This window comes from Osmerus mordax, chromosome 7 (genome assembly GCF_038355195.1).
Source record: "Osmerus mordax isolate fOsmMor3 chromosome 7, fOsmMor3.pri, whole genome shotgun sequence".
NCBI classification, from domain to species: Eukaryota; Metazoa; Chordata; class Actinopteri; order Osmeriformes; family Osmeridae; genus Osmerus; species Osmerus mordax.
The window spans coordinates 10,477,947-10,500,128 of record NC_090056.1 but is presented as its reverse complement, the minus strand read 5'-3'; the positions used below and the strand labels follow the sequence as shown (position 1 = coordinate 10,500,128).

Sequence of the window (22,182 nt, the reverse complement as noted above, 5' to 3'; positions counted from 1 at the left end):
CATCCCCTCCCTGCTCCCTTGAAGCTTATGACAGACAGAAATGTCTGATCAGTCCATCCTCTTATTTCCCCCTCTTTATCTGGCATCTGTCTTAACTTTTCCTCTCTTCCTTATTTCCTCCACAACCATATATTCTTTCTTTCTCAGTGAATGACATTTATTCAACTTGTCTGTGTTACATAATCAATTTTTCCTGAAAAACATGAGCTGTTAAATATGCTGTAAAGCAAATTCCATGATTTTTTTCTCAGTACTTTCCATACGTTTTAAATTAGTTGCTTAAAGCATGTGGAAAGCGCAAAAACGTCACACTAAAATGTGTAGTTAGACTGTTGAACAGTTTCTCACCAGTTTTCAGCTCAGGTTTTGTATAGGCGGGGCAAAACCCAACCTATCTACATCATAGATAGGTTGGGTTCTGCGATCTGCTATCTGCCATCTGTGATCTGCTACGTCAGATCACAGATGGTTTATATAACCTGCATTCTGTTACTCAGCTGGTAAATTTCAAATACAAAGTAATTAAAACATAAAACACTCAGAGACTGCAGGTAGGACTGTTCTGATATCTGCAGTTGATTAAGCTAGTTGTTGCTGTTGTTGCTAAATTCAATAGATTCGAGGGGCGGAGCTTCAGTGACACGGCCCCCCAGTATCAAGCAGAGAAGACTGCTGACTTTCTCACGATTTCAAAGCCTAATTTAACATACGTTTTTTTTCATTCAAATTTGGATGGGTAGTTAAAAACACATTCTTCTTTGGTGTGATGAACTTAAAACTCATTTTCAGTTCTGATTTACAGCATCTTTAACAACGCAGGTTCCTTCCAAAACATAGCAGTGCCTGTTTGTTTGATGCTTGTTATAGAAGACCTCAGAGGTGAAACTGACATGGAAATTACTATTTAGTTAACCTAAAAGGTTAACTAAATAGTAGGCATTTGGTTACTGCAAACCAAATGCCTTGGTTCAAAAAGCAAACCCCTCTCCTTATCCAATAGTTAAGATCAGCAAAAACAGAGGCCTTTTCTGCCCTCTATTGTTAGATAGATGGATCCACTGCCTGATTGGTACAAGCACAGAATAGGACCATTGCAGGGCACTGGTCCAAGGATGTACTGGCTGTCTTCCCGTCCTCTGTCTAAGGTATCAGTAGACACTCACTGCACACAGCCACTTATTTTACATATAAATACCAAAGCAAAATGAAACACAAGCTATATTTAGTTTTTCACCATGTTTTTGAGTTAAGTTTGAATAGGACCAGGTCTCTTTCTGAAGTTAATCTTCCACTGGTGTGTTTCCCTGTGTTCGTATCTACAGGCCTACTACTCTTATCGTCTAGGTGATTGTGCGATCTGGCTGGATCTGACTACTGCAGCTGGAAATGACCACAGAATAAAGATGCATCAGATGAGTCAGTGTGAGGGCCTACATTTCCCTGCAGGACTCTGGCCTGATCTAACACACAAAACCTCCTTCATCGGACTCACGTCTCTCCCTTCACATCAGCACATTTTCTTCTACTCCCAACTCTGAATAACTTCATCATAGCCACTGTAGATGAAGACTCGTTTGATCTTTCTTGATCTGTTTGACCATTGAATTCAGTCATGGACATGTTTCTTTCTTTTTTTCTTTTTTCTGTGAACTTGATATTTTTAAGTTGTCCAACTCTCTCTCCCATTTGTTGGGTACCCTGCCTATGTGAGCCTGACATAATATCACACAGAATGACATGCTTTCTTCTATTCCTCCTTTGCTCAGTGCTTAGAAGGAAAACAGTGCTGTAGTTATATTAGATGCGACTAGTTTCTTAGTTTAGAGACTCATTTTGAAGTTATTTAAGGCAATGAAAGGTCTATTCAATTAGAAAACTGTGCCATCGTTATGTAACCAAGACATAACCCTGTTCCTAAGACAGTTGTTTGAAAAGAAAGTGGAGAGACAGAGGCATATTTTTAACTGTCAGCTGATGACTATTTAGCTCTTATCAGAGGTACATCTTTGTTCTAGGTTAGCCACTTCCAGATATTGAATCTGATGTTCAAGTCTTTAATTTTTTTTTTTGAAAATAAGCCTCTCAACATATTTGTGTGTCTGTCAGTCCTTGACTCTCAGAGGAGTTTGACAGGGAGAATGGAGAGAGGAGAGAGGTGACCTTGGTCCCCAGCTGTTCTACAGAAGACTGCAGCATCTGGCTTCGCTGAGGGGGTAGACATGGGAAGGGCTGGGTAGAGGGGGGGGGGCAGAGAGTTTGGCTCTGCTGGTTGTTTGAGTTAGAGGTATGTTGAAGACCAGGGAAATTATAATTTGGACTTTTTCATGTTAGGTTAGGGGATCAGTCAAAGTGCAGATGGGGGTTGAGGGTGAGATGAGCTGAGCTTATCTCAGACAGTCAGACAGTCAGACATACAGTAGAGACAGACAGAAACAGACAGAGGAGAGAGATCATTGAGGGGGAACACTGTTGTAAGGTGGAATTGTGGAGAGACTATGTGTAATACGTAATCTGAGTGATAGAGCAACTATACTTATTCACTGTTGTATTGTCTCTGACAATGGTGATCCTGAGAAAGTGTGTTTTTAGAGCAATACTTTAATATACAGTTTTTATCTCTGCTATTCTTTATCTTATGTTGTTGTGACTGTAGTGCATGTCTGTCTTCTAAGTGGTGTGTATTTAGTGTTGTGTTCTCCCAGCAATGTGATTGTAGGATAGAACAGCCCCAGCTGGGATCTGACCTCTCCTGAACCCAAGGTCAGAGGTCAATAACCCTGTACCTCACTTCTTACACGTCCCCTTAGAACCGGTGGCACATGATTAGTCAGGCTATGATTAAGGGCTGTGTGTGTGTGTGTTTAATTGTGACATCTTTACCAGTTGGGTTCGTGATCGCCGCATTATCTCTATGGCTCTATTCTCTCATCCCTAGACAGAGCAGGCAATATCTGGAGGACTGGGCTCATTTTTACATAGCCTACCTGTCTCCTCCCAGTGAAACTACTGTATCCTCACTGCCATGGCTCCTCCTTATTACATGCTGAGAAAAGAGACCTGGGCTTCACAAAATAGCCCCCCCCTCGCACCTCCCCACCATTGGAGAAGAAATAGGCTGCAGGAGCTTTAAATGTCTGCAAGAGGGTTTCAGTACAGTACAGTCATTCATAATCCACAATTTCTACTTCAAGGAGCTTATCAGAAACTGACACCTGCTTCCAACAATTAACATTTCAGAAGTCTATTTGTTTATTCACGGTTCATTTTACCTCCTCCCTGGAAATAATGTGGATTCATATTAGTTTGTCATTTACAGGTCATGAATGTGTGCTTGACCTCTCCTCATAAGATGGAGATCATTTTGCTTCATTTTGCTTCCTGTGCTTCTCATGGTGTGAAACGCAATATTTACCCACATACGATTTACGTGTTATTCGAGTTATTGGTACATTTTAATTTGTCGATTAGTGTGCATGTGAGTGTGTGCCATAGTTTATTATCTATCGCTCTGTCCTTGTCTTTTCTTTCTCTAGTTGTCTTTACCTGAATGTTTCTTTTCTCATTGTCATACGCTGCATGAGCTGTCTTGTACATACACCCCAAACAGGAAACCCTTTGCAGTCACTGCTGCTCACAGTTAGAAAGCATCCTTTCTATCCTCCATTTCTCCTGCCCCTGAGGTCATCGCTCATCCCTATGCCACTGGGTGAGTGAGGCCATTTGTTTGCGTTTCTCATCCCCAGGGCCAGGTTAAGGTCATCTGGGGCCCGGGGCAGAAGCCCGAGGCCCCCCCCCCCCCCCACGCAAAATATTTGTAAATATATATATATTGTTATTACTATGATTTTTATCAATATGAGAGAGAGAGGGATTGGTAATTAAATTATGACAGACAAAAATATCAGTATGTGATACATTGTAATCAGTGGCGGCTGCTGGTCTTTCAAAGAGGGGAAGCTCATTTTCGGCCTAAATCCTAAAAATGTTTTATTTATTTGGCTATTCACTGGCTAGTTCACCCCTACAACACTAGCCTAGCCTACTGAATGAATGAACGAACGATCTAACAAAACAATATTAATCAAGGAGGAAATGTGGAAATTAGGTTAAACTGAAACAAGGAACGTGGTGTATAATTGTATGAAATGTATGATGAAAATTGGTTAGCAATTTTTGACCATTATTTTTTTGAAATTTTAAGGGACGCTGAGTTTCCCTTGCAGTCTTAAAGAAATCGCCACTGATTGTAATACATTGTAACACGCACCCCTACCCAGCCACGATGTCAAATAAATTGGAACATCAATCTAGCGTGCACACACACAGCCCAGCGAACACATAGTTATATACAAACAACTCGATTGAACAATTTAATTTAATTCAGGCTGTGGCCGCCTTTTGAAAAGAACATAATCAGTGTGGGACTAGTTTAAGGCCACTCGTCTACTTTTTTGAAGGCAAAGTCACGAATCAAATCGTTGAAGTAAATTTGCCAAATGTAATTTGGGAAAGCAGGTCAAACTCGTTTGACAACAACTTCATGCGAAGCCATTGTTGTCTTGCATGCTTTGATACCGACAACGACACGTGACGCTAAGAGAACGTGGACTTCACTACGGGTGGGTAAATGCATCAAAAATATGTATTATTTTTATTTATTTTTATCTCCCGTGCCGGGGCCCCCTAGTGGCCGGGGCAGCAGCCCCTCCTGCCCATTGCACAAACGCGGCCCTGCTTATCCCCAACTCGTCCCTGGCAATTCCCTGATTACCACATGGAGGGAGTAGGGAAGGAAAGATGCACTACAAAATTATGGACCCAGGACTCCTTCCATTATCAGTAATCTATAAGCAACTCTATATGACTGCGCATCCAAGTCAAATCTAGCCATTTGTAGGGATGGAGTTGGACACCTCGACTGATGACAAACACATTGATTCAAGGGAAACTTGGTTGCATCAAGTCTGCTTTCACATTCCAAGTCCCCAGCAGATGTACTATTATAAGAGCCGAGGAATATTTATCTGCCGTAGAACACCCAGCACCCTCTATCACTCTCTTTATGAAGTGTCATTAGACACTTTGACAAATCTCACAAATAGGCTTGTCTGATCCAAAGTAACCCGATGTTCTGATACCCAGTCCTGGATACAATGGGAGCTCATTAAGAGGAACGTCAGAGGACTCAGGGTGAAGATGTTATATCACATCAAAGACAATGCATCAAGTCCTAGTTAAATCACCCAGGGCAGCAGCCACAATTAACACTGACTGGGAGGAGAGGCTTCAAATGGGGCTCGTCTTGGACCCACTGGAGCCGTACAATAGTTAGAGATAGAGTATTAAAATGGTATACTTTCTATAGAACTTTCAATGCATGTTTGAATATTTAAAATAATCTGCCGTGTACAATTTGAATTGATTCTACTCATTGTCCAGAGCCTCCCATCCTCATTGAGTCTAACCCCTCCATTACTTTCATTATAGATTCCTTCATCTCTCCCTCCTCTCTACCCAGCTGCCTATCACCGTTTGCAAAATGTACAGTCTCACTCCCCCTCATCCCTCAATCACCTTAAACTCTTCACCTCTCATCTCTCTCCTTTACTATTTCCCTCACGTTCCATTTGCCCATTCCAGCACCCCTGCCTCACACTTTCCCACAAATCTTCCACTGGGGTCTCCACATCCAACCCAAATAACCTGGTCATTCCAGTAGGAGATCTGTTGGGTCCTTGCTTGAGACAGTAGATGAAAAATAGATGGCTACGGTCTTACACAGTCTAGTATTACACATCTAGTCCTAGACTAAAAACATGGAATGATGGAAATGTTCATAGGATTTTCCTCTTACTTCCGGACTAGACTTAATCCATGTCTGGGAAACTGGGCCCTGGTGTTACACACAGAGACATGTTCAATTCTCATCTGGAGTGCTCCATTTCAGGCTGAGATTGGCCATGTCACTGGTTTAATGAAGAGCGCTTGTGCTTAACATGATTACAGCCAGTTCTCGTCACTCCAGAGAGCACCACCACCATCACAGGCACTTTACAAGGTTTGTGTCACCAGATAGATGTTGTTTTAATGACATTAGCAACGTTTTGTAACCAGAGCGTCACATGCCCTCATCTTCCGATCTCATTCTCAACCCAAGATGAAGAGTCTTTGCGACACAAGCATAAAGAGTCCTGTGGTATCTATGTGCTGTTCAGTTGCATTAACATCTGTATCAGTGTCTCTAGAGAACCATGCCTGTTCATCCATTTGCATTGTTTATCTCCTCACACAACAGCACAGTGCTCCAGCTCTGTGGATGCATCTCTGTGTTCTCAGAACCATCTGTCTGGTTGTCACCCCCGCAGACTTCTGTCACTCTCATGCTCTGCTTTTTGTCGGAGCCACAAACAATGGGCCCCACCAATATATCTGGGGGCGAGGGAGGAAGAGAGGGAGGGAAAGACAGAGAGAGGGAGCAGTGGGATGAGAATCAGTCAGACCACGGAGGAACTCTGATGCCGTGCAGGCGATTAGCATCTCAGATGGGCAGACGTAAACAAGGCGAGGAATGGGGCTCGCTGCTTTTGTCTCATATTGTATCTGTGTCACTCTCCGTCTCTCTCTCTCCTCCTCGCTCGGTCTCTCTCTTGATTGAAGTGCAGAGAGGGCTTGTGCCTTGAATGTCCTGTTATAATTAGGTTGTAAGTGGCAGGATTGATCCGTGGGATTAAACGTATGTGTTGAAGGGATGCATTATGACAACAAGGCAGGCAGCAGAGATCCAAGGCCCTTTCAGAGCTGACGATGCTCTGATCGGAGATCTGAGGCTGTCAGCCTGCATGAGATGGAAGGCTGCCAAGCTCCTCAGCTTTTAGCTCCTCAATCTCTCAGGAGTTTGCTTAGGAGAACGATTCAAACTTTGCTCACCTTGTCCCTTCTTTATTATCCGAAATCTTTCAATTCATTGTAATCAATGTCTTTGGTATAGAGTTTGAACAAAGCTCCAAACTCCCCATTGGCTTGTTAAGAGCTATCATTAGCACAATAGCTGAATTCAGTTGAGAATGTGCCTGGGTGGCGTTTCTGAAATAATGCTGTTCTACAGCAAAATGTTGCGGTGACTTCTTCCTTAGGAGTCGCTGAGGAGATTCACATGACAGATTTCTTTTGTGAAGGCCTCTTTGTTGCCTGTTGGTGTGCTATCTCCACACACAGCCCTTTGTCAAGGAGATGGATAGCCCTTCTTTTAAAGGGCTATTCTTGTACATTTGGGTGTTCTACATATGTTAATTAATTTTGAGTCAAACACTGTTGAGGTTCCAGAATTAGGGCGGCTCAAGATGCGTCTCAGCTGCTCCAGTCTGGCTGCAACAGCAAGTACATCCCACTGGTTCAATGCTAGTTAGAAAAGGAAGACAAACATGAAAATGGGGTTGATCTCATGGTCCTGGACTACTAAAGGTCCCTCTAGTCTTTCGGAGGACAGCCTGTTCCTCCATCCTTACTGGCTTGAGGTGACAGGCCCCTGCAGTGGGAAGTGTCTCAGGTGGCAGGTGCTGGCAGCCTGGCCAGGGCTGGGACAGTCGTCTCATCTGGGTCCTATCACCCATGGTCATCCGTTCCTGGGCAAAAGAGAGCTATGATTAGAGCATGACAAGCTGAGCGTGTGTGTAACATCCAGACATGATGCCAGGCAACAATGGCATTTAGCAGAGGAATCCTGTTACTGATGGAAGCTCAGCTCCTGTGCTAAGAGTGAGAGATGAGTGAAGATCTGGCCTGGCCACTGGGGTGCACATCTGGAACTGAAGGAATCCATGACCATGTTATGACCCTACAACACTCACTGAAATGATGATTCATAGTTTGTCGTCATGTCAACAGACAATCGACAACTCTCGGTCACAGTGACATTTCAATTATCCTGAACTTGACTTTGTGACCTGGGTTGTTTGGAACAGCTATCGCTGAGACATTAAAATGATTTAAATGTGACTGTCAGCCGTTCCGTTGCTGTGGTTATTTGACAGTACATCTTCAGTAGCTAACAAGGGCTAGTTATAATCTCATATTCACACATAAGCTTACTGGCACAATTCCTAAAATACTGTACAGGAAACTTGAGGCCTGATGCTGCTGCATATCTGAATGTTGAAAGTGGACTCATGTCGGAGAAATTAGGAATGTAACGTTTTATACAGAATAATAATGGTGCTTAGTATTCCTTGTCAGCAGAGAACCTCCTCCCCACATGACCTATAGATGACACTAGGCTTTTGTAAACAAACTGACCTAGGCTGACCATTATCTTACTAGAGATGCCATAAATATGTTTTACATTATCTGTACTAAGTAAACCATCTGGTCAAGCGTAGGGTCAGAGAACTCTGTAAGTTTCCACTGCCAGGGATGCACACACACACGTGCACTGTAACTCTGGGATCGATCACCTTGACAGCTGATATGCAGGGGAGGGGACGTCCCACCAATATGTTTAAGAGGTTTTACATGAAGACTAGAGAACCAGACAACTTTGTACCGGCGATCAAATTTGTCTCCTTGCTGGCAAGCATTAAGTTATTGTACTTTCTTTGAATCCGACGACTGTGCATTACTTGATAAAGACATTATCTTAACAACTTACCATCTGGATTATGTAGAGTTTGGTATTTGACAAGAACACAAAGTTTGTTAAATGTGTATATTTGGGAGTGGCCGGAATTTATATATCTGTGTTTATCTGACACAGTGCCATGCTAGAGTATGGACCAGGACAACCCCCCCCCTCTCTCTCTCTTTCCCTCTCTATTTCTTTCTCTCCCCCTCTCTCTCATTTTGTTCTCTATTTTGCCACCTCCTTCTCCTCATCCTCTCTGCTGTTCTCATCTAGTGACAGAGGAATGGGAGCAGAAGTCCTGGGTTCTTTTGACTATTTTTAGTAGATGTGGTGTGCTTGAGCATTACTAACTGTCTCCGTCTGCATGCCTCTCTGTGTGTGAGTATTTGTCTTTGTGTTCGGTTGTCTCATCATGCACTGCTCCCTCTGACTCAGCAGCCTAGTGTTGGCAAACTGGGTCAGGCCTGCCCCCAGTGCCCCCAGTGCCCATTCTGCCCAGCTTAGTCAATCCACCCACTCTACTTGAAATGCCATGTATGCCAGAGCAGTCGACCAAGTGTTCTCAACTGCCTTGTGTCTGTCTGCCTTGTCCAGAGAACTGGGCCAAAATGTCTCTTAAGTTGTTATAAGATAGCCAGGAATCTGGGCTAGAGGCAAGTTGATCTGTCAAGTTAGACAGGCGATGTGAAGGAAGACCTAAGAGGACATTTCAGCTCAAACAGACTGGGCAGCTTAGGGGGAAAGTCTACTTTTAGTCTGCATGTACTAAAAATGGTTCCCCTCTCATCTTTCCCTTTTGGTGCTCGAAGGAGTCCCTGCTTTTGTTGGTGCCCCAGGGAAGATGAGCCAGGAATGGGCAAAGATGAGGGCCGCCCTGGGTGGGTTGGGCCAGGGAACAGGGATAATTATGGGGAGGCACAGAGTTCAGAGCTTTAGGCACAGTCACTCTCTGATTGCTGTTTTTTCCTCTCCATCTTGCCACAGTGATTGCAGGCCTTGTTGAAGCAGCAACATACAGTGGTAGTAAGTGGTCCTCTCATACACACGTGTGGTTGTCAGGTGAACCATGTCTACTGCTCCCGTCTGTGTGCATGTACGCATGTGCGCTTGTGCCTGTATTCGGGTTTTTATAAACCAACATGCCTGTTGGTATGACTGACAGACAGTATTATGTTATAATCAACTCAGTGATGTCATCCTCAGCTCTCTACCTAACCTAGATAATGGCTAGATAACAGCAGAGCTTTATCTCATAGTGCATCAGACACATTCCTCAGCTGAAAGCAGTAGGATTTGATTAGCTCTTGGGTTGCATCCCCAAGTCTCTCAGACAGATCTTTTCCAGAGGAGTGGTGGATAATGCACAGTTAACTGCCATCATCTGAAACATGAGAGGTCAGTGCTGACTGACGAGAGAGCCCAGGACACACAGGAAACCACTGAAACAATGGATTTGACTGTTTAGGAATCAGCATTTCCAGTTCCTTCTCTTTAGCTATTATTTTGAATTGGTGAGAGGAAATACAATATTATTTGGAGTCGGGAGGAAATGCAGTCTCTTTGTGCTCAGTGTGAGCTCTGTGTTATCATCTGGAGACTGCTTGGGAGAGGTATGCAACTCAGTAAGCGATGTAAAACTTCTCCAAAATCAGCCCTAATGAGTCAGAGACCAGAGGAAGAACAGACAGAGTTAGAGACATGCACAGCAAGAGGCAGAGCAGAAAAGCATACAGAGACAGACCAGACAGAAATAGAGGCAGTACAGCCCGAGGCAGATGCAGAGCCTCCTTAATGAATAGGTGATAACAGATGAGATGGGTATTGTCTGATGTCTTCAATCTCTCAGTCTCACTAACATTTTGGCATAGAGCACCTCTAATTCCATACTTCCCACAACATAAATAAGGTTATCAATGGTAAATATGAGTGCTGGTTTTGAGTTAGCACTGCTACAGTTTTAGCTGTTCCTGTGTCTTTGGTCTTATACACCTGGCCATGTTTGCTGTGTAGACATTAGTATCAGCCTGCTGGATGATGAAGGGAGTGTAATGTTAGAGAGTGTCTGTTTGTATACTCCTGGTGTTGTCGAGATGGGTGTGGGTGCTGACCTTGCCGTGCAGATGGCTCCTTCATGGCCCAGAGCTCGGGGGGGTCACCTCCATGAGGGAGACCCCTCTCTGAGACCCACTCCAGGAGGCCATCTCGCATCGCCCCATAAACCTCTGTGTCATTACCACAGGTGGGGTTTGATTAGTCCAGTGCTGGAGTGCTTAAATGGCTTTGTGTGTGAGGGATGCGGGTGTGTGTGCCAGTGTTTGTATATGTGTGCACTGCATGTGTATGTGTGTGAGTGTGGGAGATACAATATGTGGGAATGCGTATTGGAGTGTGTTTTTGTGTGGTTGTTTATACATGTGCCCCGTACATGCGCGTGCGTGTATCCGTGTTTGTGTGTTTGTGACAGGTGCTTCAACATGGACTCTTCCCAGCATCCCTCTGTCTCCCAGTGCTCCTCTTCTTACAGTGTTTATGTCCGTCTGGCTACCGTTTGACACCCAGACTGTGCCAAAGACGCCCTCCTGAGACAGAGAGAGATGCAAAGCCAAGGCTGGCACACAGGACTGGCAAACTACCATCACTCACCATGTACTGACCACTCATCCTCTGCCTGGACTCACACTCTCTTCACACTCCCACATCAGACGAACGCAAGACAGACCTATTTGTGACGCATCTCCACAGTCCTCCTCGGCATCAGTCAGCCTCCTCCACTGCTCGCTCCAGCCCTCATCAGTCTGTCTTTATGAAGAATAAGACAACCGGGGGAAGCTATTCAGAGCTGTCAGAGCTGCGTTTGGTGCTTGTTGTCCCTTGCTGTTCCTGTTAGCCGGGTTAGCCAGGCAGGCCTTCTGTTGACAGTAATTAGCCAATCCAGTGTGTGTTTACCAACAACAGAAGAGTATTACTGAGTCTTAGCTGCTGACTCATGCTCCCTGTGAACAGTTGTAATTTAGGGATCTCAGATGTGCAATGGGGGTCTGGGAGTCTGGGAGGTCCACACCTATCACTCTACTCCAGAGAAAGTACAGTCTGTGAGGTGCATGAGACAGAGAATATTGTACTGTACATCCTCATATGGTCTTCCTATCAAACTAACTCTATGATTTATATGGAAGGTTGTTCAATTTCTTTAATTTCCTTACAATTAAATTAAATTATCATAAAATTATTCCAGACTGTAGCCATTAGTATTTTAACCAAATAATGCTGAATGTGCGTCTGATTCAGACCACACATGTAGTTTGAATTTAGAACTTCACACATTGGCCAGTGGGGGGCAGCAGGACATGGTTACCACACAGAGCGCCCATTCGCTAGCTGGCCCTGGGTTGCTGTGGTAACGGGGCTGTGTGAAGCAGACTTGGCGGTGACGCTTGGAGACACAGAGGGCAGTGTTGAGCTGAGAGACAAGAGCAGAATCCCAATAAGCAGCTGAAGAGCCTCTCATAAACACACACACACACACTCTCATAGAAACACCCAGTCTCTCACTATAATAGCCATGATGAAGAAATAAAAAGACATCCACCCGAACACACACGCACACATACACAAACACGGTCTTAACTGTCTTTATTGTGCACAAATATAATGATAGCCTCCTGGGATTTAGGAGACTTGCCTTCTTGTCAACCACCTAGCTTTTAGTTTACCTCAACCGTGATTGACACATAATAGTAGTGAATTAGACTGATGACAGCTGTTGCAAAGAAAGCGGCTGCCAGTTGTTCAATTCAATCTCATCCTGGTGTTGCAGGTAAGGCCATATGGTCTCTCTCTCGCTGACAGGAGTCTGCGTCGTTAAAAAAACAAACATGCAGGAGGGATCAGTTTCTTTCTCTGACCCTAGACATTGGACTCTCATCAACAGTACTGTGTGAAATGTAAGAGTGTAAAAGAGGGAGTTAAAGAGAGAGAGAGAGAATCTGTGTGTCTTTACATGATAGAAACCACTGTGGCGTGCTCCTCCCCCCTAAATAAGACAGGGAAGCATAACTAGATTTAAGGTTATGTAATGTTGACTCGAGGCATGGAGGCATAGCATGTGTATAATCCACTCTTATTTGGGTTAAACCCATCTCTCTATCTCTCTCCGTGTGTGGGTGGAAGCCTGACACCCCTGTTCATCTCTTAGCCCTTTACAACACTCATACACAACTCTGGACACACACTGACCTCTGCGTACTCAGCCACAGCAAGCAACAGGCAAAATGTCTGCCCCATGCTCGAGGCTACTCTACTGTTTCACTGGGTTCTCACGTGTCCCAGTGGAGTTCTGTGATTTGTGTGAGGAGGACCCATCTCCAATACCCTGTTAAACCTCACTCTAGCAACATAACCAGGAACCTATTATAATCCACTAACATACCCTATTCTAAACATTTGGAGGGAGTTAAATGACATTTTTGGACCTGATCATTTCAGAAGACAGACTCTATTTTGATATGTTTTGTATGTGTGTGTATGTGTCAATGAGAAGTGGTCAAGACACCGTGTGTGTGTGTGTGTGTGTGTTTGAGATGGGTGCTTGACCTCACTATGTTCCCTCAGCTCCTTATCTGGGCCAGAGTGTACCAGGAGGGATTTGCCTCAGCTTCTCAACCCAACACTGATCATGAACTCATTGTCTGTGAGAGAGCGGATCAGAAGCATCACAGCAGACAAATATCAGCCTAACTCTCTATCTCTCCTAACGACCAGGGGATCTTCCATGCTTAGACATTGATGTAGGAATATTCTGTTGACCTGTCTGAGAAGGAGAGGGAAATGTCAGTGGCTGTGCCCTTCTCTATCAGTAGAGAGAGAAATGGGAAAAATAGAGAGAGAAAGACGGAGAAATACAGAGATTTTGCAACAAAAGCAGCCGACACACGCGCATGCGCCACAGTGTGGTTGTAATCCCTGGGGCACATGGCTGTAATCCTTGAAAATATTAAATATTTGATGACTTCCTCATTGATGGAGCATGACACCTGGGCTGCCTGCTCGCCTCATGCCCCTGCCTGTCCTCCCCAGCCACAGGAGGGGAGCTGTTCCTGCCTAATGGGGCTCCCCACCCTGGGGAGGCCCAGAGAGGAGAGCTTACATCACCCCACGTTCAGAACGCCATGGCATGTTCTACATTGTACATGGTTGTAGTATTAGTGTTTATTGATTGGCTGTGATTAATGCAGTTTTATCACTGTCATACTGGAGATGCATATCGTTTACACTTGTATTTGAGGAATATAGGACGCAGAGGATGTACATATTGACCTGTGTGGGTGTGTGTTTGTTTGTGTGCTTGTGTGTTTGCCGTGCATGTGTGTGTGTGTTTTGTTCCTATATTTTTTTTACCCTAGTGCTGCTTGCCTAGCAGGGACTATAACGATGGTTGTCAGCACTGGCTGGTTGCTAGGTAACAATTACCTGACTGTGCTTTGCTTGCACAGAATCACACAGAGGGCTGTGTGCGTGTGTTTGTGTTGGGGAATGGAAAAATACAGCACAGTCGTTTGCCAGAAAATGTCTTCACTGATGGACACTGTGTGGGCAAAGAATGTCTGCATTTAAGGTATCTGTACAATTTGTGCTGTCCCTGATAAATAATGGTGGGCAGCTGGACATTGCATGTGATGGTGGGCAAACTAGTGCATTGAATCCAACATAAAGGACCCATGAGGATGTAGAGTACAGATGTCCTAGTAGCAAGCTTTTATTCTTCCCAGACAGTCAGGTAGTGTCCATCCATGGTCAGTCTGGACCCTTCAGGAGGCCCTCACAGAGTCTGGCCAGCTCCCCAGACATGGATCATATATTTGGAGATCATTAAATGGTCCTAAATGAGACCCTGGCGTGAGAGCGAGCTCTGGCCATCTGGCCCCATTGTGACGGCCGAGCTTCGCTACACAGTCAGAGAGAGACAGCCTCGCACGCTCTGATTGGAGAGACTCTATCCTAAACCGAGAAGCACAAGCCAATCAGGGAACAGGCTAATCAATTATCTCCTCCCACCTCTGTCCCTGAGCTTATCCCTCTATTCACAAACTCTATGTTCCTTGTCTCTCTCTCTCTCTCTTTACAGATTATTACTGCTTTATTCTTCTTTTGTCCCTTATTTTATTATCAATGCAGAGATATGAAAAACAATCATCTTCCTCACTTGTTTAAATGCCCCATTTGAGCTTCCAAGAGCATTTCAACAACTAAAAGGTCACTGGAATTCAAGCATTTGGCAGTCTTTGTGCTTCATTGCTGGTCAAATGTCAGACAATATTGCAAATGCTTCAGACAATAAGAATGTAGTGATGAGTAATATTATTCCTGATTGTATCTTTCCATAATCTAAAGGGCATGTGTGTGCGTGTATATGTGTGTGTGTTTATGTATGTGTGTATGTGTGTATGTGTGTTTGTGTATGTTCCTCAGGTCACAAGCTAAACAAAGACCTGAAGCATTACCTGAGCCTGAGGTTCCAGAAGTCCTCTCCAGACCATGAGCTTCAGCAGACCATCCGGGCCAACCTGTACCGCCATGCTGTGCCTTGTGAGTAGCCCCCTCCTCCTCTCCCTTTTCAAAAGCCAAAGCCAAGCTGGAGAATGAATCAGGATGATGGGTAGTCCTATATACTGGATGTCCAGCAGGGAGGGGACAGTAAGCAGCTCTTCTCCCCTGCCCCCCTCCCTGCCCCCCTCCCTGTCCCCTTCTGTCTCCCTGCCCCCCTCCCTGTCTCTCTCCCTGCCCCCCTCCCTGTCTCTCTCCCTGCCCCCCTCCCTGTCTCTCTCCCTGCCCCCCTCCCTGTCTCTCTCCCTGTCCCCCTCCCTGTCTCTCTCCCTGCCCTCCTCCCTGTCTCTCTCTGTCTCCCTGCCCCCCTCCCTATCTCTCTCCCTGTCTCTCTCCCTGTCTCTCTCCCTGCCCCCCTCCCTGTCTCTCTCTGTCTCCCTGCCCCCCTCCTTGTCTCTCTCCCTGTCCCTCTCCCTGTCCCCCAGCCTGTCCATCTCCCTGGAGAGCTGCTCCATAGCTGTTTCCCTTAGCTACAGCAGACAGAGTGCTGAAGGCCGAACAGGCAGATGTCAGACTGGACAACTGTCATGTTTGTGCCAGTTGAATCAGTGCTTTAATCGTACAATTGCTAGACAGACCCCTAGTTGCCTGAATGTGTGCTTGTTTAAGTCAGACTGGTTCTGTCTGTTGTGCCTGGTAGAGGGCTCTGTTCTGGTAGATCTGAGTCTGCCTCTGGTTCCGTGAAGACTTGGAAATGAACCACAAAGTGTCTTTTTGAGGACTGAATACAGTTGATCACAAATCCACAGTGTGTGTGTATTTTCAATCCGTCCTTGAGTTTTCTCATGGAATACTGTATTCATGATCACATGTTTCTGTATGCACAGGCACGGTCAGTGAAGAGAGATTGTCTTTCCCTACACACACAACTGCTGTTCCTGCATCTGAGGTGGTGTGTGTTGTATGTGTGTGACTGTGTCAGTTAGTCTGCTATCAATGTGTGCTTTGTCTTCGGACATGGTTTTACTTGGGCAGTGCACCACTTTGAAAAGGGGTTTCTAGGCTGGATTAATATTTTCCATTTTTTTAGTTCAACTCTTTTCTTCTCAATCTCTATTTTTCTCTCGCTCCCTCTCTCGCTTACTGAATTGCTCTTTCAATCTCTCTGTGTCCTTCTCTCTCTCTCTCTTTCCCTCCCTACCATGTGACTGGTAAATCCTCCTCTCTGAGCTTCCCGGTGCCCAACTGCCGGCCTGCTCAGGATTATGATTTTCTGATATATTGAAAATAGATTTCCTGCCTGATTATGTGAACATGCGAACATGTTGGGCTCTAGATAAGGTATCAGGGTATGGGCAAGGCAGCAGCAGAGCTGGGTAGCAAGGCTGGTGTACAGGGCTGGGGAGCAGGGCTGGGGAGCAGGGATGGGGAGCAGGGATGGGGAGCAGGTCTGGGGAGCAGGGCTGGGGAGCAGGGGTGGGGAGCAGGGCTGGGGAGCAGGGCTGGGGAGCAGCGGAGAGGGAGCAGGGCTGGGGAGCAGGGCTGGGGAGCAGGGCTGGGGAGCAGGGGCTGGGGAGCAGGGGCTGGGGAGCAGGGGCTGGGGAGCAGGGCTGGGGAGCAGGGCTGGGGAGCAGGGGTGGGGAGCAGGGCTGGGGAGCAGGGCTGGGGAGCAGCGGAGAGGGAGCAGGGCTGGGGAGAAGGGCTGGGGAGCAGGGCTGGGGAGCAGGGGCTGGGGAGCAGGGCTGGGGAGCAGGGCTGGGGAGCAGGGCTGGGGAGCAGGGCTGGGGAGCAGGGCTGGGGAGCAGCGGAGAGGGAGCAGGGCTCGGGAGCAGGGCTGGGGAGCAGGGCTGGGGAGCAGGCCTGGGGAGCAGGGCTGGGGAGCAGCGGAGAGGGAGCAGGGCTCGGGAGCAGGGCTCGGGAGCAGGGCTGGGGAGCAGAACTGGGGGGCCTGCTTGAAAGATATTCAAATATAGAATATTACTTATAAAACATGTTTAATGTGTACATTGCAATTATTAGATTACATTTTAGAAAAGCAGAAAAGGAGACAGAACTGGTGCTAGGCAGACTGTTACCTTAACATATCCTCCATGAGGTTCGTGCACGGAGAGGAGCCCCTGTTTAACCATTAATAGGATATTTTACAACTGATTGGGCTTGATTTAAAATTGAAATTTGTGCTGAGAATTAGAGTGGAGAAAAGTAGACTGGGGTGTAGATGCAGAGTTGAAATCAGTGAACTGACTTGATACTTTCACTGACTAAGCTGTTGGAATATTTCTGATGTTGAATGATTCTGTTAAGGATCATGAAGAAAAGAAGGCAATGCGATACAACCTTCACAATGGACATGTGTTGGTGTAGAATGGATTCGAAATCAAACATTGTGTTTTTGAGAGATACATATCTTCTGTACTCCCTCTTCCTCTCTCTCCTTCTCTAAGGAATTTGACTGAAGACAAGAGTGGCATACAAATGTTTTAAAAGCATGACAAGGCGAACTCTGTCTGACAAAAACAGGGAAATCAAACCCAAACTCGTCTCTTTCCTTTGTCCTTCTCTCTGCTTGTCCTCCTCCCCCTCTCCCAGCACATGTGGTGTTGTCTCTTCCCCCCATGCCTGACTCGAACAGGTGCTTGTCCTCACGCCAGGGATGGTTTGACTGTTGTTTTGTGTTTTTAGGAAGAGGACACTCGCCATGTGAACTCCCCACCCCTTCTTTAACCCTCCCTTCTTCCCCTCCTCCCTCCTCCCTCCTCCCCAGTCCTGCTGCTACAGATGGCCATTGTTATCATGTGCTGCAAATGTCACAACTGACAGAAAAGTCACTCTCTCGCGGGATTCATTTCCCTCTCTCGTCTAGAGCTGCTGCTCAGGGACCTAGGTTATCTCTACATTATCCCAGCGTTCTAGCCACCCAGCAAACCAAGCCTTCCGCCCTCCCCCACCTGATTCCTCTCGTTCTCTCTCTCTCTCTCCCTCTCTCTGTCTGCCCTCTCGCTCTCCTTTCTTTCACTTCAAATCCTACAGTGAGTGTCAGGGTCCCTGTGGCTTGACGGTGGCTGCTGCCTCTCTCTCTCTCATTCTCTCTCTCTGTCACACGCTCACTGCTCCTGCTGTCTTTCCGTCTTTGCTGATCTCTCTCGCTGTAGCTCCCTCTCTCTCTCCCTCTCCCTCCCTCCTCTCTCTCGCTTTCTCGTTTTCCACTCCACTGCCGTTCTTGGGGAATCATTGTTGGAGACAAATTTCTCTGTTTGCCGCTCACACAAAGAAAGGATTACGGCTTGATTTGCTGGCTCCGGCTCTTTCTACAATCAGGCAAGTGGCAGCTCGCCTTATTCTCTCCTCCCGCTCTCCTTCTTCATTCTGCCCATCCGCCATCTGATCTGTGAAGGCTGGAACGTATGCAGGCAGGGGAGCGAGGTAGATGCATGGCAGTGTGGTAGTTGATGGTGCCCATACAGGCTACAGGAGCAGAGAGGTGGGGGTGGGGATGGGAATTAGGTGAGGGAAGCGGAGGGGGGGGGGGGGGGGGGGGGGGGCAGGCACACGGGTAGGCACGTCCAACCCAGAGGGACAGATGGCCAGTAGCCGTGGTGCTTTTTTCTTTTTGGTTTTCTAATTCAGCCTGCAGGCTTTGTGTAAGGCCCACTAGTACACAGACCTTCTTTTCAAGGACCAGGAGACGGCTGCACTCTGTAGCTGAGAGAAGGAGGGGGGAGGTGTGAGAGAGTGTGTGAAGAGTGGACGAGAAGGGGGGGTGGGAGGGGAGGGGGGGACTTGCTGTAGAGGCAGAGCAGGTTTTTGAGAAGGGGTGGAAAGGAGAAGGACAGGAGAAGAGGAATGGAGGGAGGAGGGGAGGGAGGGGGTCATCAGCCTCGAATGCATGGAGGTCAGGTCCAGATGCTGTTGGAACAAAAGGGCTTTTCTGGGGGAACGGCAGGGGGAAGCGTGGCACTCGCCATTGTGTGTGTGTCGCTGCATTGCAGGGTGCTGCTGGAGCCTCATGCTAATGATGGCCATTCAGCCCCATAACAGATGAGTGGGCCCCAGCTTCTGTTTGCCTGCTTTCCACATTCACACGGTTAAGATTTCGCATGTAGCCTGATAGCAACTGTGCTAAACTCTCATTTGGTACGCAAGGGTGAGAGATGGCAGAATAATAGCATTGACGATCTCTGAAGATACTGGGCAATTTGGTGGTTTTGTCCTCGTCATGATGTATGGGGAGTGGGGACAGGTGAAGATTAGTTTGTGCGTGTTGATGCGTGCATGTGTATCTGCTCTGCGCATACTAAATGGTTTGCCTACCTGTGTAGGCATACTCTTACAACATGCCTATTACAGGATATCTGTGCACTGTTTATCGCTCTTCTGAACCTGAGTTCTGTGAGCACACATAACATACAATCACACACACATTGATGTCATCCAAAACAAGAAGAATGCTGTTGTGTAGGCTATCAGGCTGTACCCACAGAAGAGCCTTCCACTGGCTCCTACTCGTATTATTGGCAGCACCACAGTAGGAGTGGGTAGTAGAGGGCACTGGGGGTTGTAGTCCTAGCTTCCTCTCTGTTGTTGTTGTTTATGTTTTTGCTTTGCGTCGGAAGACAAATGGTATCTGCCTTCAACTGACAATAGCCAACCTGAAGAAATATCAACAATGGCTGCACAATATCACTCTCTGAAGAGCCCTATTGAGTAAAATGTTAAATCAGGTTTACAAAATGACACAATCTGCCATGGACTCCTGGCACGTACAACCATTAATTTTCCCTAATGAGTGTGAAACATAGTGAACCTGCAGGATGATCACCTTGATCAAGCAGGACTCAGTCCCATCCCAGTATGTTCTAACCCTATCTTGTCCCAGACTGCAGTCTGATGTGTTTATATCAGTAACTTGGAGGTGGACATCCATCCTAGCCTTCCCAGGACACCTGCATTTTACTGCCAGTTTGGGAGCCCCTAACTGCCGGGGGAACAGAGAGACAATGGAGTCGTTGAATAAACCAAGTCTACTATATATAGAACAGGAAACCATGACACTCTTCCAGGAGAGACCTAGCTTCAGTATGTGGATTTTATGATTGGCAGTGGACTGTAATTAAGTTAGCCTTGTTTCTTTCTAATGGAGACATGGACTATTTATTATGAACAACTAGGTTCTGTTTTTATCCTCCTTTCCTCCAATCTTTGTCTGGAAAGGATCCTGTTATGGCGTGAGTAATGGCATTTGTGAATGTCTGAGTGTGGATTTATGTATGCGTGTGTTTGTGTGCGTGTGTGTGTGTGTGTGTGTGTGTGTGAGAGTGTGTATATGCAGGATGTGTGTGCCTACCCTGCATACATTAGCATTTTTTCTTGGTCAGATTTGGTTGGCCCTGCTGTCCCCATGAGGAGAGTTTGATAACTTGGGATTGATCTGAGACAGGAAGTGTTCCTCTGGCCATCTCTAATTCCTCGCCAAACAATCAGCGGATCACAGGGTGGGAAATGATTCATCCTCTAGCACTAAAAATAGCAGCAGCTCTTCCTTCCTTCAGCTTTGGGATGTCTCTCACTTTGTTGTGTTGGCTACTGTCTGTCTGGCTACTGCTCTATTCTCTTCGATGCATCTTCAATACAATAGCAACTGCACCTGTACTGCTGTAATGCGGGAATCATTTGGTGGTTATGTTAAGATACAGTGTGTTCTCTTTGATGCGGTTCTACATCAGGATGGTTTATACCATGCTGGTTCTGTCTTGGATACAATGTGATTAGTTGTTATGAGATTCCATCGAAAATGGACTAGCAACACCAGTTTTGATGGACTCTGTGACAGGTGGGAACTGTCGACCTTACCATATGTTTGAACATTTGTCTGTCAGGAGAGCTGACTAGTGTTTTTTCACTCTTTCCTTAACTGACATTCACTTTACAACCTAGTACTCAAGGATGTCAGGCCCTTCAGTCCGTAAGCACCCTGAACCAACATACAGTAACATTGCGTAGTGACACTGTGTCGGAGTTAACTCATTACTAAAAATACGTCTAGAAGTGTTGTAACTCTGTTGAGCAGACGTTAAGCAGTATGCAGCTGCATATGAGGCTCATCCATGGGCAGAGCTGCAGCCCAGCTCCCCCAGGGTAGCTCCCAGGGCGGGTGGCCAGGCTGGATAAACCCCTAGCAATAGCCTCCATGCAGGTATGGGCCTGCCCACCCTACCCTACCCTGCCCTGCTCTGCTCTGCTCTGCCCTGTCCAGCCTCCCTCCAGCCTCCCTCCAGCCTCCAGCCTGCTCCCCCAGGCTTCCTCTGGCTGTAAAACTGCCCCAGCCCTAATCCTGACCATGCCTCTGCTTTAGCCCTGCTCCGGACTGTGCTCAGTGGACCCCGTTCTGTACACACTCTGTTCACAATACACCCAACACTGCCACCAGGACACTACTGCTTCATCCTCATTGGCCAAAACATCCATGCACTGTACCAGTGTCTAAAATCCCTCACTATCTATTTGAGCAGCCGGTTCCACACATCCCAACTGAGTCCTGTTTTAACCCTTTCCTTTGCCCCTGCACAAGCCACATCTCTAGCTATGATCTCACTACCAGCACCAACCCCTACCCCCCATCCATATATCTCCCATCCCCACCCCCACCCCATCCTCCAGCCTTAAATTAACCCAGCATTCACCTCCCTGGTGTTGATTGCCTCCGTCACGAGACCTGCAGGAGGCTGACGAGAGAGCCTCGTTTTATCAGGAGGGAGCAGCGCATGTTGGTGGGTCAAGAAAGTGTATTCATGTGTTAGCGAGACCAAGGCAGCAGCTGTAAACGAATACGTGAGCGGCGGTGGAAGACAGGGATTTGAGAAAGATTCAGAGAAAAAGAGACTCAGAGAGAGTGAGAAAGAAGAGAGTGAAAGAGAGATAGAAAAACAGTGTGTTTGTGTGTGTGTGTGTTTGTGTTTGCGGGTGTAGGGAGCTGTGGGCGGGAACATGCAGCATGCAGGGGGCTGGGGGGCTGCAGCCATTGG

At 46.6% G+C, this 22,182-nt stretch overlaps 1 protein-coding gene across 1 annotated transcript in view; it reads left to right on the top strand.

Moving 5' to 3' along the window:
• LOC136945553 (membrane-associated guanylate kinase, WW and PDZ domain-containing protein 1-like) overlaps positions 1-22,182 on the top strand; it is a 73,361-nt gene that overhangs the window by 8,780 nt on the left and 42,399 nt on the right. Inside the window, exon 2 of the mRNA XM_067239446.1 lies at positions 15,086-15,202. Within this exon, the coding sequence (XP_067095547.1) occupies positions 15,086-15,202 (117 nt within the window). The remainder of the gene's footprint in view (positions 1-15,085; positions 15,203-22,182) is intronic.